Consider the following 20,130-nt stretch of genomic DNA (forward strand, 5'->3'; position numbering starts at 1 on the left):
TAAAACATGCCCAAAGAGGCATTAGTCTACTGGGTTCTAGAGTCAACGCTATGTCGATTTCTGCTAGACGTGTCCTGTGAACATGCAATGGACAGGTGATGCCGACTAAAAGAGGCATATGGTAGGTTTACCTTACAAGGCTGAGGAATTGTGTGGAGAAGGGCTCTCGGACCTGGTCTCCACAGCTATAGCTGGTAATTTTGATCTTTTGCCTTATATTCCCGCACAGCCTAAGAAAGCACGACATTATCAAAAGCAGTCCTTTCGATCACAAAGAAACAAGAAAGTCCGAGGTGCGTCCATTCTTGCCAGAGGCAGGGGCAGAGGAAAGAAGCTGCACAACACAGCTAGTTCCCAGGAACAGAAGTCCTCCCCGGCCTCTATAAAATCCACCGCATGACGCTGGGGCTCCACAGGCGGAGCTAGGCCCGGTGGGGGCACGTCTTCGAAATTTCAGCCACAAGTGGGTTCACTCCCAGGTGGATCCCTGGGCAATAGAAATTGTGTCTCAGGGATACAAGCTGGAATTCGAAGAGATGCCCCCTCACCGATACCTCAAATCGGCCCTTCCAGCTTCCCCCCACAAGAGGGAAATAGTGTTAACTGCAATTCACAAACTGTATCTTCAACAGGTGGTGGTCAAGGTTCCCCTCCTTCAACAGGAAAGGGGTTATTATTCGACCATGTTTGTAGTCCCGAAACCGGACGGTTCGGTCAGACCCATATTGAATTTAAAATCCCTGAACATATACCTGAAAAGGTTCAAGTTCAAGATGGAATCGCTGAGAGCGGTCATCGCAAGCCTGGAAGGGGGGGATTTTATGGTGTCTCTGGACATAAAGGATGACTTCATGTCCCCATTTATCCACCTCATCAGGCGTACCTCAGATTTGTGGTACTGGATTGTCATTACCAATTTCAGACGTTGCCGTTTGGTCTCTCCACGGCACCGAGAATATTTACCAAGGTAATGGCAGAAATGATGGTACTCCTGCGGAAGCAAGGGGTCACAATTATCCCGTACTTGGACGATCTCCTCATAAAAGCGAGATCAAGAGAGCAGTTGCTGAACAGCGTATCACTTTCTCTGGAAGTGTTACGGCAACACGGCTGGATTCTAAATATTCCAAAGTCGCAGTTGGTTCCTACGACTCGTCTGCCTTTCCTGGGCATGATTCTGGACACAGACCAGAAAAGGGTTTATCTCCCAATAGAGAAAGCGCAGGAACTCATGACCCTGGTCAGGAACCTATTAAAACCAAAACAGGTGTCAGTGCATCACTGCACTCGAGTCCTGGGATAGATGGTGGCATCATACGAGGCCATTCCCTTCGGCAGGTTCCATGCGAGGACCTTTCAATATGACTTACTGGACAAGTGGTCCGGATCACATCTTCAGATGCATCGGTTAATCCCCCTTCCCCCAGGGCCACGGTGTCACTCCTGTGGTGGCTGCAGAGTGCTCACCTTCTCGAGGGCCGCAGATTCGGCATTCAGGACTGGGTCCTGGTGACCACGGACGCAAGCCTCCGAGGTTGGGGAGCAGTCACACAGGGAAGAAATTTTCAAGGTCTGTGGTCAAGTCAAGAGACTTGCCTTCACATCAACATCCTGGAACTAAGGGCCATATACAACGCCCTGCGTCAAGCGGAGAACTTGCTTCGCGACCAAGGCGGCACAAGTAGCAGAGTGGCGATGGCGGAAGCCACCAGAATTCTTCGCTGGGCAGAGAATCACGTAAGAGCACTGTCAGCAGTGTTCATCCCGGGAGTGGACAACTGGGAAGCAGACTTCCTCAGCAGACACGACCTCCACCCGGGAGAGTGGGGACTTCATCAGGAAGTCTTCGCACAGATTACAAGTCGGTGGGAACTGCCACAGGTGGACATGATGGCATCCCGCCTCAACAAAAAGCTACAGAGGTATTGCGCCAGGTCAAGAGACCCTCAGGCAGTAGCTGTGGACGCCCTGGGTGACACCGTGGATGTTCCAGTCGGTCTATGTATTTCCTCCTCTTCCTCTCATACCCACGGTGCTGAGGATAATAAGAAAGAGAGGAGTGAGAACAATCCTCATTGTTCCAGATTGGCCACGAAGGACTTGGTATCCAGATCTGCAAGAAATGCTCACAGAGGACCCATGGCCTCTTCCTCTAAGACAGGACCTGTTGCAACAGGGGCCCTGTCTGTTCCAAGACTTACCGCGGCTGCGTTTGACGGCATGGCGGTTGAACGCCGGATCCTAGCAGAGAAGGGCATTCCGGATGAGGTCATTCCTACGCTGATAAAGACTAGGAAGGACGTGACAGCTAAACATAATCACCGTATATGGCGAAAATATGTTTCTTGGTGTGAGGCCAGGAATGCTCCTACGGAGGAATTCCAGCTGGGCCGTTTCCTTCACTTCCTACAGTCCGGAGTGAATTTGGGCCTAAAATTGGGCTTCATTAAGGTCCAGATTTCGTCCCTATCCATTTTCTTTCAAAAGGAGTTGGCTTCTCTACCAGAAGTTTGTAAAGGGAGTGCTGCATATTCAGCCTCCTTTTGTGCCTCCAGTGGCACCTTGGGATCTTAACGTGGTGTTAAGTTTCCTGAAATCCCACTGGTTTGAACCACTTAAAACGGTGGAGTTGAAATATCTCACGTGGAAGGTGATCATGCTATTAGCCTTGGCTTTGGCTAGGCGTGTGTCAGAGTTGGCGGCTTTGTCACATAAAAGCCCCTATCTGGTTTTCCATAGGGATAGAGCAGAATTGCGGGCCCGTCCACAATTTCTGCCGAAAGTGGTTTCATCTTTTCATATGAACCAACCTATTGTGGTGCCTGTGGCTACTCGTGACTTGGAGGATTCCGAGTTGCTTGATGTGGTCAGGGCTTTGAAGGTTTATGTAGCCAGAACGGCTAGGGTCAGGAAAACAGAGTCGTTGTTTATCCTGTATGCATCCAACAAGCTTGGTGCTCCTGCTTCAAAGCAAACTATTGCTCGCTGGATCTGTAACACGATTCAGCAGGCTCATTCTGCGGCTGGATTGCCGCTGCCAAAATCAGTTAAGGCCCATTCCACTAGGAAGGTGGGCTCTTCTTGGGCGGCTGCCCGAGGGGTCTCAGCATTAGAACTTTGCCGAGCGGCTACTTGGTCAGGTTCAAACACTTTTACAAAGTTTTAGAAGGTTGATACCCTGGCTGAGGAGGACCTCTAGTTTGCTCAATCGGTGCTGCAGAGTCATCCGCACTCTCCCGCCCGTTTGGGAGCTTTGGTATAATCCCCATGGTCCTTACGGAGTCCCCAGCATCCACTAGGACGTTAGAGAAAATAAGATTTTACTTACCGGTAAATCTATTTCACGTAGTCCGTAGTGGATGCTGGGCGCCCGTCCCAAGTGCGGACTTCTTCTGCAATACTTGTATATAGTTATTGCTTCAATAAGGGTTAAGTTATGGTTGCATCAGGGTTTGACCTGATGCTCTGTTATTTGTCATACTGTTAACTGGTTGTTCTCACATGTTATACGGTGTGATTGGTGTGGCTGGTATGAATCTTGCCCTGGATTACCAAAATCCTTTCCTTGTACTGTCAGCTCCTCTGGTCACAGTTTCTCTAACTGAGGTCTGGAGGAGGGGCATAGAGGGAGGAGCCAGTGCACACCAGAACCTAAATTATTTCTTCAAGTGCCCATGTCTCCTGTGGAGCCCGTCTATCCCCATGGTCCTTACGGAGTCCCCAGCATCCACTACGGACTACGAGAAATAGATTTACCGGTAAGTAAAATCTTATTATTTCACTCAAAACATCCCCTAAGAGGTTTATAGGATCGTGACAGAAAATCGTTGATATAGGAGGTGACCAGGATATTGCATTGGATCACAGAGAATTATGGAACACTCAGTATATGATAACTGAAACAGAGACTTGGAGTTTTTTACTCTTAGCGCAGATTGTCTACATCTCCCCACTTTTAGTATGCTTTTAAGGAACAGGTGTTGGTTCCCATCATAGACAATTAGCTGCTGTAGAGTGTGAGGGAGAGCGCATGATTGAAACCATTAACCATTTGTAGACATACAGGGGGAGGTTAGGGTTGGGCACCTAGCGGGTAGGGTTAGGTTTAGGCAGCGGGGAAGGGAGGGTTAGAGTTCGGCACCACTGGGGAGGATTAGGGTTAGGCACCCACATTGCTCATCAACACTGCTGTACTGAACGTTCCAGCACAATCATGAGATCACACCAAAACTGCTCTGCTCAGTGTCCAACACCATCCTACGCTTACAGAAAACTGTTCTACCTAATGCTAACCCTGCTGTTTTCTCTCTACTCATATTATACTATACCTGATCAGAGAAGCAGTTTCCATATCGGATTTCTGTCACAAAGTGTTCACAGTTGGCAGTGGTGACACTATAAGGCATTGTCTGACCCACTTGCTCCAGTGCCGCCTGCACCACCTTTTCTGGAGGGTAAGGACTTTTCTTCAGATCATATTTATTATTGACCCTGTAATTGCATCCTTGCGCAACTTGCTCTAGATGATCTTTCCTGACTACTGCAGAGCCTCCAAAAGCTGACGATAAGCTAGACCAGCCTTCCTGATCTGAGGACAGAGAAGAAATAGTTAATTCCGCAATTCACTTTGCCAAAGTGCTATATTAATATTGGAAGTACAGTATATTTAAGCAAGACAAAGTTTATTTAATGGGCTAATTCAGGTTGGATCGCAAATCGTGATCGAATCAGAATTATTGCGTTGCCCCGTGGGCGCATGCGCAGCACCCCTCCTGCGCATGCTCCCACACTTTCTGCAGGCGCCTTGCAGAAATTGCAAACGCCTCTGCCTGTCAATCAGGCAGAGGCTTTTGTGGGGCAGGGGGCGGCAACACTCCATTTCCTAGGCGAAGACAGAGCGTTGCGGGGGTGTGGCCTGTAAATGGGGGACAAGCCGGCGCGAATGGGGCATGATCAACGTCAAAGGCAGCCACTGTGATCGGGAAGATGGCGACGGGCCTCCTGCAGGCACAGCTTTGCTGCGCCGGCAGGAGGCATCCTTAATTTCTGCTAACAAGTAGAAATTGCGATGCGATCACAATTTCTGATTGTTGAAGGGGGGAGGCGGCGGTCAGCATGTTGGGCGGCCTTGCCCTGTGATGCCCTGTGATGGGCGGCCCCCAACATGCTAACAAAAGGATTGCAATTCTTGCTGAATTAGACCCTAATACTGGAGAGAGAAAAAAAAAAAAAAATCACCAAACCCTCTGCTTTTAAATATACATAAGTATGATGCCTTGCTTGACTTGAAGTGCTGAATGATCTCTTTTGTTCAACACTGCTACAGATAAATGGCATCCATACGCTTTTTAAAGGAGCCTTAAAAATCTCTGTCACATTTGTCCAAATCTGAAGAATCCAGCAGTTTGGAACTCATTGTGGATAGCCAGATCGGACTAGGCAAATAAGAATAGTTGTTTGATGACCACATACAGTATACTGTACAGTCAGATACAGCTCATCATCCCACCAAAACTGAACCAGCCAGATTGCCATAAACAGATGAATAGGCCAGTATTACCCCCCAAAACACAGAATGGCCAAATTATATAAAAGTCTAAAATTTTGCAGAGCAAAATCCTCTTTCGGGGTTCTCTGCACCCCCATTTTCTGTTGAACGCCTACATTTCTGCCAAGCATTCACAATGGCAGCGTTGGTAGATGATTTGGGTGGATTATAGGCATCCCTGGCTAAGTGCTGAGAAGGCGTACTGAATGACACTTTTTCAGAGCAGTACAAAAGTGAGAAAGGAAATTAGGGCTCTATGTACTAAGCCTTGGAGCATGAAAAAGCAGATGGAGATAAACTACCAGCCAACCAGCACCTAACTGTCATTTTTCAAACACAGCCTGTAACATGGACGTTAGGAGCCGATTGGCTGGTACTTTATCTCTGTCCACTTTCTCTCTCTCCAAGGTTTAGTACATAGGGGGTCATTCCGAGTTGATCGCTCACTAGCAGTTTTTAGCAGCCGTGCAAACGCATTGTCGCCGCCCACTGGGGAGTGTATTTTCGCTTTGCAGAAGTGCAAACGCCTGTGCAGCAGGGCGCCTGCAAAAACATTTTGTGCAGAACAAGACCAGCCCTGGACTTACTCTTCGTGTGCGTTGATTCTAACATTGGTGGGTTGGCTTTTGACGTCCCACACCGCCCAGCGTTCGCCCAGCCACGCCTGCGTTTGCCCTGGCACGTCTGCATTTTTCCAAACACACCCAGAAAATGGGCAGTTGACACCCAGAAACGCCCCCTTCCTGTCAATCTTCCTGTGTTGTGCCGTGCGACTAAAAGCTTCACTAGAACCTGTGCAAAAACATAAAGTACTTTGTACCTGTACGTTGCGCGTGTGCATTGCGGTGCATACGCAGAAATGCCAATTTTGAGCCTGATCGCTGCGCTGCGAACAACGGCAGCTAGCGATCAACTCGGAATGACCCCCATAGAACCTTAGTGACATGTGGTGTGTGCATGTTTAATTGTATTGCAGTTACAAAAAAATTACTTCTTGTGCTCAGCTTATGCTTGCCCACCACTGCTTGCCTCTCTTCTAATTCTGCAGGCATAAAGAGATTTGCAGAAGTCTACACACATATGAGTATGCAATGTTGCTGTGCATGCACAGTATATATATATCTAACTGTAAATGAGCCTCTCTATATTACGTATGTATCAATACCATAAAGTTTTCTTCCTTAATAATGTCAGCTAAACAAGCTGCGAAGTCTGAATACTGTATTAAATTATATTGTTTATTGGTACATCAGCATCTGATACTCTACCTGTGAGATGCACAACATAGCCATCCCCCACATATATGCCCCAATGCTGATAGATTGGGCGGATGAATTCAATTAGGTCTCCAGGTTGAGGAGGTGGTCCCTGAAAGAGATTTTTTATTAACAAGACATTGCATTAAGAGCTTGGGTTGATGAGTATGGATGCGGTAAGCAAGCACTAGGATGAGGCTTAGGTTTAGGCTGTAGGGATGGGGGAGGATAGAGTGTTATGAGCCCTACACACTGGCAGATAACACTGAACGATATGAACGTTCTCGTTTATTAATGTACGAGAACTCGTTCATATCGTTCAGTGGGGGTAATTCCAAGTTGATCGCAGCAGGAAATTTTTGCAGTGCACATGGTTTTGCAGAACTGCTAACAAAGTTCCTGCTGCGATCAACTCAGAATTACCCCCAGTGTGTAGGCACCAACGATGAACAATGCGCAGTCCCACACTCGTTCATCGTTAGTGCCCCGTCGCTTATGCATGCAGGCCAATATGGACAATCTCGTCCATATTAGCATGCACTGCTATGGAGCCGGGTGGAGTGAAGGAACTTCACTCCCCCCGTGTTTCCCCCCCCCTGCCGCCAGGTTGCCCGCATCGGCCGTCGGGCACCTCGGCAGAACATCTCCGCGTGTGTAGGGGGCATTAGGCTGCAAGGGGAGGGGGGGCTGTTGGCAAGATAAGGACAGGTGTATTTCTTGTTTTTTTGTCATTACATCTTATTATTTTTGTATTTTGTAACTGGCAGGGAGGAGGGGCAGTGGTCAGCAAATTGTGGTGGTGAAGGGGGTGGGGTGGTGGGGGGGGGGATGACATTGGGGCTGCTTTGGCAGTATGGATGCATTGGTACCAGTCCCAACATGAAGGGTGCAGTGACATGATGTGGGCAACTGAATTTGCATATGTCCACCCACAAGGAGTATGAAGCAATCAGGATAAATCGTACATATTGGCAAATTACCAAGAATGCCCACAATAGGCCTAATTCAAAGTTGATCGCAGCAGCAAAATTTGTTAGCAGTTGGGCAAAACCATGTGCACTGCAAGGGGGAGGGGAGGGGGCAGATACAACATGTGCAGAGAGAATTAGATTTGGGTGGGGTGTGTTCAAACTGAAATCTAAATTGCAGTGTAAAAATAAAGCAGCCAGTGTTTACCCTGCACAGAAAGAAATTATCCCCCCCAAATCTAAAGGTGCATACACACGGAGAGATTTTGACTATGAGAGATTTTGACTAACTTTTCCCTTGAACTGGCAGTAGGAGATTTTGACTAACTTTACCAGAGATTTTGTCTAACTATGCAAGAGATTTTGGCTATGGGAGATTTTGGCTATGGGAGATTTTGACTATCTCATTTAAATAAGGGGATGAGTGTCATATATAGGAAGATTTTACAGGGTGGCTGGTATTTAAATAGCTTAAAGTTAAAAAAATAATTTGCGTGGGGTCCCCCCTCCTATGTAAAACCAGCCTAGGGCTCTTTGAGCCAGTCCTGGTTGTTAAAATACAGAGGAAAAAATGAGTAGGGTTCCCCTATATTTAGACAACCAGCACCGGGCCCTGCGTCCGGTCCTGGTTTAAAAAATACGGGGGACAAAAGACATAGGGGTCCCCCGTATTTTTAAAACCAGCACCGGGCTCCACTAGCCAGGGAGATAATGCCACAGCCGGGGGACACATTTATATTGGTCCCTGCGGCCGTGCCATTACCCCCCCAACTAGTCACCCCTGGCCGGGGTACACTGGAGGAGTGAGGACCCCTTAAATCAAGGGGTCCCCCCCTCCAGCCACCCAAGGGCCATGGGTGAAGCCCGAGGCTGTCCCCCCCATCCGTGGGCAGTGGATGGGAGGCTGATAGCCCTTCAATAGTAATATTGTTCTTTACAGGTGGCCTACAGGTCCCAGCAAGCAACTGGCACCTGTACTCCACCTGTAAAGAAAATATTGGAAAAAAACCACGACACGTTCTTTAAAAAATCCTTTATTAAACTGGGTCTTCACCTGGGAGGCGGCGGCCTTTAAGCTCTTTTGCATGGCCGCCGCCTTCCCAGGGCTTCCGGCGTCTTCACCTGGGGGGGCGCCACCTCCCCAGGGCTTCTGGGGTCTTGCTCCGGCGTCTTCACCTGGTGGGCGGCGGCTGCTAAGCTCTTTTGCATAGCCGCCGCCCATCCAGGACTTCCACGGCGTCTTCAGTCTTCAGGAGCTCTTCTCCGCTCCTCCTCCGCCGTCGGACTGAAAGCCGCTGCCTCGCGCTGACTTATATAAGTCAGCGGGAGGGGGCGGGGCGATGACGCGGCGAGCCGTGATTGGCTCGCGGCGGCCATCTTGAATTTCAAAAATGACGCTGAGGCGCCATTTTTTAAACTGGTACCGCTCCGCTGCCAAACTCTGCAAGATAAAGGTAAATTTCCGCCGCCCGCACCGCCGCCGCCCGCACCACCGCCTCAACCCGCCGCCGCCCACACCGCCACCGCAACCCGCCGCCGCCCGCACCGCCGCCACAACCCGCCGCCGCCCACACCGCCACCGCAACCCACCGCCGCCCGCACCGCCGCCACCACCAGGCCGCCGCCCGCACCACCGCCGCCGGCAACATCGCTATCGCTGGGAAAAATCGCTGGCCTCTAGCGATTTTAACTACCTTTCCCAGCGACATAGCCAAAATTGACTTGCCTGCACTGACTATTTTTCCCAGCGATAGCGACCTGGCGGGGACGCGCATCGCTATCGCTGCCTGTGTACACACGGAGCGATCTGCACTAACTTTCTGAGCGATTTTGACTATATAGTCAAAATCGCTCAGTTATATCGCTCCGTGTGTATGCACCTTTACTCTCTATGCACGTTATATCTGCCACAGCTGCAGTGCACATGGGCCCTCATTCCGAGTTGTTCGCTCGCAAGCGGATTTTAGCAGATTTGCTCATGCTAAGCCGCCGCCTAATGGGAGTGAATCTTAGCATCTTAAAATTGCGAACGATGTATTCGCAATATTGCGATTACACACCTCGTAGCAGTTTCTGAGTAGCTCCAGACTTACTCGGCATCTGCGATCAGTTCAGTGCTTGTCGTTCCTGGTTTGACGTCACAAACACACCCAGCGTTCGCCCAGACACTCCTCCGTTTCTCCGGCCACTCCTGCGTTTTTTCCGGAAACGGTAGCGTTTTTTCACACACGCCCATAAAACGGCCTGTTTCCGCCCAGTAACACCCATTTCCTGTCAATCACATTACGATCGCCAGAACGATGAAAAAGCCGTGAGTAAAATTCCTAACTACATAGCAAATTTACTTGGCGCAGTCGCAGTGCGGACATTGCGCATGAAGCGGAAAATCGCTGCGATGCGAAGATTTTTACCGAGCGAACAACTCGGAATGAGGGCCATGGTTTTGCCCACCTGCTAACAAATTTGCTGCTGCGATCAACTCTGAATTACCCCCAATATCGGCCGATATCATTTGACAAGTGACTGATTCGATAATCAAAACAGAGCATTTCTAGGTGTTTTCAGGGCCAGATTCAGTGTTTTTTAGATATGTGCATGTGCAGATCTCTGTCTGCAACGACCATTTCAGTCCTCCTATGCCGCCGTTTGATTGCGGGGAAGGGGCGACGATGGACAGCTTTCCAGAAAATGGGGAGACATTTTCCAGGCATGCCAAGGCCAGTGGCTGTATCGCTGGATGCAGCTTCACTAACCGCCGCCTGCGTGAGAACACCGGCCAGCCATGTAACCTTGAACTTATGCCTTTTTAACAGAGTAGGCAGAACGTGGGGGGGGGCTCATGTTCTAGCCTGTGTATGAGGCTCTGAGCTGGAGTGCTCCCATGCATTATGGTGACTTTACTGTAACCTAAAGTAAAACCAAGCACGTGTTTAATAATAATAATAATTTATGGCTCATATAAACACATACTCAAAAACATACTGTTTTCAGATAATACACATGCATTATTGCAGCTTTTACTACAGAAATAAACATAAATCCACTGTTGCCTATTCTCCAGATTATCTGGGAGACCCCTAAAAGTTAGAGGAGCTCTCCAGGACTCCCGAAAGAATAGAGCATTCCCTCCGGATTCGGCCATCTCCCTAGTGAAGAGAACCTTCCGGGAGCGCGAGGACGTGATTTATGTTGAAATGCATTATTGTGCTGCACAATGCTGCATTGAACAGAAGGGGGTGAGACATCGATTACATCAGTGGTTCCCGCCTATTTTTTTTTTAATCACGGAACCCTAGAGTATCAGAATTTTTTTTCACGGCACCCCTAGGCCAAAAGAGGAATTTAGAAATTCACTTATGTGGTGAGGGACAGGATTCGCTTCCGTTTGTCCACATATATTATGATTTGCAGCCACAAGCACTGGTTTTGCCATTCACCTCTTCTATCAGGTGAGAGGCCTTTAAAGCCCTACCGTACATCACACCGTAGCCCACACATGGGACATTGCCCCAAAAAGCTTCATGGTCGGGCCGATTGGGAGGTCTGCAGTGGGTAAATATAAATAATTCCAATCAAAAACACAAAAGAACATGGATAACTTGTACTCAGCAAGACCAACATGTTTTACCTTCACTTCTTACGAAGGTCAAGCAATAGTTAATTGGTTGAATTGGTTAAATAAACTTAATTTCACACAGAACCATGTTCCACAGAATACATGAAAATTCAATAACAGACTTAATCACTTTTAATAAGAGCAGTAAGTAGGCCCTCAGTCATCATGTCAGCTAAGGGGTCACACTGCACAGAGATAATTGCTGCAATGAGAAGGAAGTTGTGCAGCAGAGGTCAGAGGAATATCAACTGCTGTATATGCCACATATTAGGTTTAGTGGTCACTATGAGCTGTAAAAGCCAGACAAGGTGCCAGGAACTACTGTATTATTTAATCAAATACAATAAATAGTGTAAGTGGCTTTTAAGTAATTGTCCTTGTATAAAATGCTGATCTGACTTTTATTGTAAGTAAATATAAAACAGTTCAGTTGTTCCCTGCTCTCAATCATATTAAAGTGATCTTCTTTCAGGCTTACTTGAAGGATTTAAGAGACATTGTAAGGGGTTAAATCAGTTCAGTGTTTGTCACTGTTGTCAACGCAGCAGCATTGATTTGGTCACCAAACTTATTGTATAATACTACTCACCGACACCAAGGGCATGTTCCCTGCGTCCCTGGCCTTTTAATGTGACGTTTGCTGTTTAATTCTATGACTCCGTCTAACCAGCTGGATGTGTTTATAAATAAAGATGATGTCACAGTGGTGACGTGTCACGGATCACATACACAGACGCCTACAAGGAGAAAATAGATTAAAATGAGAGCACTGGAAAGGAGAAAATAGACTGAAAGAGACTGGACAGCAATAAACCAGAATGGAGGAAAAGCTGGCAGATGCAGGCAGTGAGGGAGGGGTTCAGGAGTCTGCTTAACATTGCTAACATTCCAGAAGCCTGTAACAAGTGTATTGCAGCACTGACATGAATATTGTGTGTCGATTAGGAGTGCTGAAGAGTTTGAGATGAAAGTAAGAGGCATCCCCAGGACAGCACATAATATACCTCCCTCAGTGCCAAAGCCAGAGTGGTGGTGCCTTGTGTCCTCTCTACTCAGCATCACAGAGAGTAGGGTAAACAGACAGGGCCTGGTACCAGGCACATGACTCTGCGATGTGTACCCACAATGCACAGCACACACTAGCTCTGCATATTTATCTAGGAAAGCAGACCTTTATATAGTGTCTACATATTGCTGTAACTATATAGATTTTACATAATGCATTAGAAGTGAAGAACCAGATCACCATTACATAAAATACAGACCTGCTTAATTAAACCTTTTATTCAGCAGAATAATTGACGGAAAGAAGCTAGCAAATTTATGGTGCACTGCTAGAGAAAGGGTAAATACTTTGGCGCTGCAATGTTAATGCATTAAGTTACAGTGAAACCGTTACATACTGTTGAACCTACTGTTTAATGCAGTTGATGCAAAAATGATCCACACTTGCTGAAACTTAACATCGATCACTATGCTTAGTAATACAGCAACAGTTCACATTATTTAACTCTGAATTTGCCACTCCTCACCCTGCATATAAAACACACACATATGCACGCAAAAGTGAAGACCGATCCAATGCAATTACAAACACTTGGTGTTGACAAAAACTTAAAACTGTCTAATACTGTATGTACCATGACACATCCCCACCCACTCTGTTGCTCGGGATCCGGTCTCTATGTCGAGAGTAACTAGGTCGACAGGGTATCTAGTTCGACATGTTCTAGGTCGACAGGTCGACATGAGTTTTTCATGTTTTTTATCTTTTTTTGAACCTTTTCATACTTAACGGTCCACGTGGACTACGATTGGAACAGTAACCTGTGCCGAGCGAAGCGGTAGCGGAGCAAGGCACCTTGCCCGAAGCGAGCCATGAGAGGGGACACGGTGCACTAATCGGGGTTCCCAGTCACTTTACGAAGAAAACGACACCAAAAACCATTAAAAATAAATAAATAAACACTACCTTCCATACCACACCCATGTTGCTCCTTTCTGTCCATCTGAACCTTGCTTTTTGGTTATCATTTTAATATCATCCTGCATGTTATCATCTGTTGCCTTGATATGGTGCCATCATATCAGTCATCTGATATTTCAGAGGTAGGCAACCTGCAACACTCCAGCTGATATGGAACTACACAACCCTGCATGCACTATCACAGTTTTGTTAGTGCATGCTAAAACTGTGGCAGGGCATGCAGAGATTAGGGATATCCATCGACCATCGATGATTCAAAACCGATGATCTATTGCCAATATAGAATAGTTTTCCCCATCGATGGGCAAGAACAGATGGTTTCCCCCATCGATTATAGACAACCACCAAGGTATCCGTAACTTAATGAATAGTAAAGCAGGGGTGACCATTGATACTTCCCTTGCAGATCGTTTAATCGAGATTTGCAATCAATGGTACCATCGATGGGTAATCCACCAATGGCCATCCCTAGCTGGGATGTGTTATTCCACAGCAGAGTGCCACAGGTTGTCTACCCCTGTGATAGTTTAAAGTCTCATACTATTGTCTGAAACAACACTTGATAAGTTACAAATACCTTAAGTTGAACTTCTTTGGACAACTAAGTAGAGTAGATCGCATAAGGCATCATTCAGAGTTGCACGCAGTTTGGCCGCATCTGCAGTTGCATTGCTTGCTTGGAAATATATGTAAATTGTCCCCTGTATTAGAGTTGGCCTCATTTACGTAACCACTTTCCCCATCTTTCTGCTTGTGAGAGTAGTTATCAGTGCAGATGTACACCAGCCCTATCCTTGTTGCAGTAGATCCATCTAAAAGCACAGGCTGTGCAAATAAGGGAAGACGGAACCAGTACCTTGTGTGGCGAAGTATAAAATTAGCTCACATAAAGGGAAAAGGAGGGGAGGTCCACCAACAGGTCATGGTTCGAGGATTGCTGTCTGTGGAAGCAGGTGCAGTAATTACTAACCCCACGAATTGGTCAACTAACCTGTGCATTATTAATGAAATCCACAAAACAAGACCTGCTGCTGGTACTTGAGGACTGGAGGGAGTTGAAAACCACTGTCCTACACCAGAGGTTCTCAAACTCGGTCCTCAAGGCACCCCAACAGTCCAGGTTTTAAGTATATCCATGCTTGGCCATAGGGGACTTAATTAGCACATCAGTCAATTTGCTTTAACCATCTGTGCTGAGCCATGGATATACCTGAAACCAGGACCGTTGGGGTGCCTTGAGGACCACATTTCAGAACCTCTACCCTAGACAAAAGTGCAAGCATTATTTCTTTCCTTTGTAGTCCTTGGTTGCCGTTTAATTATTAACCCTTTCAGTACAGAACACTAGAATATAAGACCAGCAGAATAATTTGCCAATTATTACGCCATCTGTTGAAAAGTCACTTTATAAACATATTGCATCAAAATGTGTTCAGCTTGGAATTGATTAGTGCTTACAAATATTTTTTAAACATACTGTAGCTTACTCCTTGTCTGGTGTGGTCGCATCAGGTGTGTTTTCCCTGACATGGGACAGTCAGAAATGCCCAGTGGGCAGCTGCTGGAAGATTTTCTCGGAGCGGGAAGCCACGGGAAAATGCACCACTGAGTGCCTCTGCTCCCAGTGTATTCATGATGGCAGTCTGTAGTATCCACGTATATCAGGAGCAGACTGGTGCCATGGAGCAGCCCTGTCAAGTCCCTGCAAGCACGTGCCTGTGGTGCGTGTACACATGACAAGGGGGCAGGGCCACAGCTCAGGGGCCGTGTCATGAGTCAGGGGGGCCTGGCCTCACGGCACACCCACAACTGTCTGAATACTGGCCACCGGTAAACGGACGGGAGGGCTAAGTTGTGTTAACAAGCAGAGATGCGGAGGCTGTGCTGGTCAGCCGCCCCACCTGGCCCATCCTGCCATCTGCCCTCCTGGCATTTGCCAGAAGGACCAGATAGCCAGTCCAGTCCTGCCGTATACACTTGTGTCAGTGTCGATTATCACTGTATATCGATTTTCTCTATACATTACAGGACAATTAATGTTTTTGAAGTTCACTTTCATGCATATTCCATCAATGGTTTTACAGACTGATGGCCTATGTATCTGACATTGTGGGGGCATATTATGTGTATCTGGCACTGTGGGGGCATATTATGTGTGTCTGGCACTGTGGGGGGCATATTATGTGTATCTGGCACTGTGGGGGAACATATGTATCTGGCACTGCTGGTAGCATATTATGTTTATCTTGCACTGCATATAATGTGTATCTGGCACTGCAATACTGGTGGCATCAGTGGCGTATCTATAATGGGTGCAGTGTGTGCGGTGCACATGGGCCCCTTGGTCCAGAGGGGGCCTACACCGCACACACTGCATCCATTTTGTCTATACTTACCTTTCTGGTGTCCATCGGCATCTCCATGTGTGGGCCCCCTCCTCCTCCGTAGTCGGCAGCGCAGTTAGTGCTCTGAACACTAGAGAGACTCTGGCACTGTGCCAGAGTCTAAAGTGCTTGTGCAGGTCTCCGGAAAAATGGCCACCGCGCCATTTTTCCAGACACCTGCGCAAGCACTGTTGTCTCTGGCACTGTGCCAGAGTCTCTCTAGTGCTCAGAGCACTAACTGCGCAGCCGACTACAGAGGAGGCCCACACGTAGAGACTGCACACGTGTCCCCTCCTCCGTAGATACGCCCCTGGGTGGCATATGTGTATCTGGCACTGCTGGGGGTGTATGTGTATCTGGCACTACTGGGGGCATATGTGTATCTGGCACTGCACTACTTGGGTTATTATGTGTATCTGACACCATACTGGAGACATTATGTGTAAAGTATACTACTGTGGGCGCTATGTGTAAGGCTGCTAATTCTGTGTGTAGAGGGGGTGTGCCCACTTTTCCAGGAGCGCTTGCGCTGAAGGGGGAGGGTTCAAATTTTCTGGCTTAGGGTGCTAGTAGGCCTGGAGTCAGCCCTGCCCCCACTCAGCCTAAACCTAATATGCCCCCGTAGCCTTACCCTCCCGGCGGTGCCTAGCCCTAACTGTTGGCATTCAGAGAATGTCAACATTCCACATGGCAACATTTCAGATGTCAACACTGTGAACATGTCAACATTCTCAGGATGTTGACATGGTGCCTCTCGACATGTTGAACAATGTCCACATCATGGTGTTGACATTATGAATGTTGACATGGTTACTGTCGACCATCTAACCGGATCCCAATATAAACCTGCTATGACTGCAGCAGTAGACAGGGTTTTCACTGGCTCCACTCAGAACGGGTGTAATATGTTATGACAGATAATACACTCAGAACAGGTGTAGTATGTTATGCCGGATGTCGGGATCCCGGCCCACAGCATATCGGCGCCGGGATCCCAAACGCTGGCATGCCGGCAGTGGGGCGAGCGCAAAAGAGCCCCTTGCGGGCACGGTGGCTTTATTCTCCCTTCAGTGGAGTCGTGGACCCCCCAAGAGTGAGAATAGCTGTCAGTATGCTGGCTGTCGGGAATCCGGCGCCAGTATACTCAGCTCCGGGATCCCGACAGGCGGTATATCAAATGCCTCCCCTCAGAACAGCTCAGCTGAAGATAGCTGATGCATTGAGTCCATTGCTGTCTGTGCAGGAGAAAGCTGAAAGGGAAGCAGAATCTGCCTGTCCCTTGGAGTCTCCATAGATTGTAAACGCTATCAGTTGAGTTACTCTAATAGTTAAACAGATTTTCAAATACATTCCAAATTTTTCAGATTGTTGTCCAGTAGGCTCAGCACCAAATGTTTAACTTCCCTAATCTATCTGATGCTGATTTGTGTGGACCTGACTTAATGAGGTTAAATACTATTATAAGGATAGGAAATCTTATGATGACCTCAAGAGTAGAAGTTTTGACACAGGCCCTTTCTGTAAGGGGGTTGATCTTCCAGAGCTGGAGTCCGGCCCCAGAAATTTAGACGCTTCTCCAGACTCCTCAGAGTTGGACAAATTGGACATCTACCAGACTACCAGAAGGAGAATGTGTCTTGGTGAATGCTTCCTCTCTTCCTCTAACTGTAAGAAATGTCCTGTCTTTGTGGAAACATATTACTACAGAAAGGTGGTTGCTAAAAATAATTTGATTTGCCCTAATTTAAACTTTCATTCAATTTCCACATTGAATATGTCGTTCTCGAAGCGCTTTCTCCAGGACAATTCCTACTTTAGACATTAAGCTAAGGGAAAATAGAATTAGTAGAACCAAAAAGAAAGTGTTTCACAAGCCACAAACAGGACGTCCTGTACAAAGACAGCAAATTAATTCAGACCAGTTCTGAATATCAAATCTTTATATCATTACAAAAACATTCATATTGGTAGGCTTGCTATATACAGTATTCACTTCTTTCTTTCTTTCTTTCTTTCTTTCTTTCTTTCTTTCTTTCTTTCTTTCTTTCTTTCTTTCTTTCTTTCTTTCTTTCTATAAACCGTTTAATACTAATGGACCTAAACAATGTCTCCCTTCCATCCACACACACAAATAAACATTTTTGTGTGTTTAATTGGAGAGATTGTTATTCCAATAGACACTAACGGGGTCTGGTTTATCCATTGTCCTGTACAGTTTCACCAAAGTAATGAAAGTGGTAATACTGCATCTCCGCCAAAAGAGTGTGCATGTCTGCTCACACAAGAACGTCACTAGGGCCTGACGCTATACCGTCTATCTGTTGCAGAGGTCATAATGATTGCACAAGATTAATTCTGCCCCAACACAAAACCTTTTTGGGGTTTCTACCTGATACCCATTCTCTCGCATTTGCAGTTCCCCTAGAAAAATTATTATCTGTACCAAATTCAGTGACCACAGTAATTCAGAACAACAGTATTACTATAACCAGAATGGATTTAGCTTTTAAATGATTGTCACTTTAAAACAATGGGCAGATTTACTGGGAACTCGCTCAAGACACAGACTATTTCATTGGCTGCTATTTGCAGTGGCGTAACAAGAAATTTTTCTCCCCCAAGCCAAAAAATTCTCCGCATAATAATTGGCACTAGTAAAGGGATGAACTTGCGCGTGCTGCAAAAAATGGGTGTGGCTTTGCTGAAATGGGTGTGGCTTTGCATAAAGGGGCATGGCATTGCAGGAAAATACTACCTTATACCCCAGTTTTGCAACCTGCACTCCCAGACGTTGGCCACCACAGGAAAGAAAAAAAATCCTGATTCATGCCCCTTACATTATTTGTCATTTTTCCTCCTTATAGTAATGCCCAGTATACATTATGCCACATGCTGCAATGGCCCTTAGACATTATGCCACACACAATAATGCACATGACACAATATGCACACACCATAATGCCCCCGACACATTATGCCACACACCGTAATTCCTGTGACACATTATGACAGTAATCACAATGCCCATTATACATTATGCTACACACTGCAATGCCCCTGATACATTATAGCACATACAATGCCTGTGACACATTATGACACACACCGCAATGACCCTGAGACATTATACCACATACCACAATGCCCGTGATCTAGTATACCACACACCGTAATGCCTGACACATTATGACACACACCACAATGTCCGTGATACATTATGCCACACACTGCATTGACCCTGAGACATTATACCACATACCACAATGCCCATGATATAGTATACCACACACCGTAATGCCTGTGACACATACCGCAATGCCCGTTATACCCTATGCCACACACCGAAATGCCCGTTATACATTATGCCACACTGCAATGCTCCTGAGACATTATACTACATACCACAATGCCCGTTATATAGTATGCCACACACCGTAATGCCTGTGATACATTATGCCACACACCACAATGCCTATTACACATTAAGTCCTACGGTAAGGCTTCTAATTACTTTTAAATTACCTGCTCGTTGCCAGGGGTTTCATGCTCTTGGTTCCATGTACCGTGCCAGGTGTTTTCATGCTCAGGGTGTCATGCTCGTTGCCAGGGGTTTCATACACTGGGTGTCATGCTCATTGCCAGGGGTATCATGCTCTTGGTTCCATGCACGGTGCCAGGGGTTTTCATGCTCAGGGTGTCATGCTCGTTGCCAGGGGTTTCATGCACTGGGTGTCATGCTCGTTGCCAGGGGTTTCATGCACTGGGTGTCATGCTCGTTGCCAGGGGTTTCATGCACTGGGTGTCATGCTCGTTGCTAGGGGGTAATGCTTGTTGCTAGGGCTGTGTTCCCAGTGCCACATATACCCCCACTGCTAGATATTCCCCCACAGTGCCAGGTACACACATGCCCCAATGCCAAATATGCCCCCCCCCCCCAAGTGCCATGTACACTTATACCTCCCAGTGTCAGCGCGCGCCTCTCCTGTGTCCCTCCTGCGTCTCCGGCGTGTCTGTTAAATGAAGTGCCGGTTCGTGAGCCAATCAGAGCTCACGGACAGGCACTTAATTTAATAGACACGGCTGCGGCTAGGGAAGGAGGGAGACAGCAGATTGACATGCGGACGGCTCGTCCGCATGTCAATCTGCACTAAATCAGTGGCGGCGCCCCCCGCAGCCCTGTGCCTCCAAGCCACCACGAGAGCTGCGGGGGCAGTAGTTACGCCACTGGCTATTTGTCATAAGGATTAGGAATGCAGCCTAGAACCAGCACCCATTCCATTCCACCCTTTTCTGATTGCTGGGTCTGTTGGTTGCTCTTCATTTCATAGTCCGCAAAACCTGCAAACAGATGCTCCCAAGGTCTATAAGTAT

The 20,130-nt window shown here is 47.2% G+C and overlaps 1 protein-coding gene and 1 long non-coding RNA gene across 6 annotated transcripts in view; one reads left to right on the plus strand and one right to left on the minus strand.

Moving 5' to 3' along the window:
* LOC134969138 (phospholipase A and acyltransferase 2-like) overlaps positions 1 to 15,170 on the minus strand; it is a 58,545-nt gene extending 43,375 nt beyond the window's left edge. The window contains exons 1-5 of one of the 4 annotated variants that reach the window (XM_063944876.1): positions 14,863 to 15,170; positions 11,978 to 12,125; positions 11,210 to 11,315; positions 6,817 to 6,916; positions 4,329 to 4,588 (exon numbers count right to left, since the gene is read on the minus strand). In XM_063944876.1, coding sequence (XP_063800946.1) covers positions 4,329 to 4,588; positions 6,817 to 6,916; positions 11,210 to 11,251 — 402 coding nt within the window. In that variant the 5' untranslated portion in view covers positions 11,252 to 11,315; positions 11,978 to 12,125; positions 14,863 to 15,170. The other 3 variants (XM_063944875.1, XM_063944877.1, XM_063944878.1) reach the window with 3 other exon arrangements.
* The window catches only part of LOC134969139 (uncharacterized), a 226,552-nt gene that overhangs the window by 77,912 nt on the left and 128,510 nt on the right, over positions 1 to 20,130 (plus strand). The gene's annotated exons all lie outside the window — the stretch shown is intronic.

Source organism: Pseudophryne corroboree, chromosome 11 (genome assembly GCF_028390025.1).
Source record: "Pseudophryne corroboree isolate aPseCor3 chromosome 11, aPseCor3.hap2, whole genome shotgun sequence".
Taxonomy (NCBI): Eukaryota; Metazoa; Chordata; class Amphibia; order Anura; family Myobatrachidae; genus Pseudophryne; species Pseudophryne corroboree.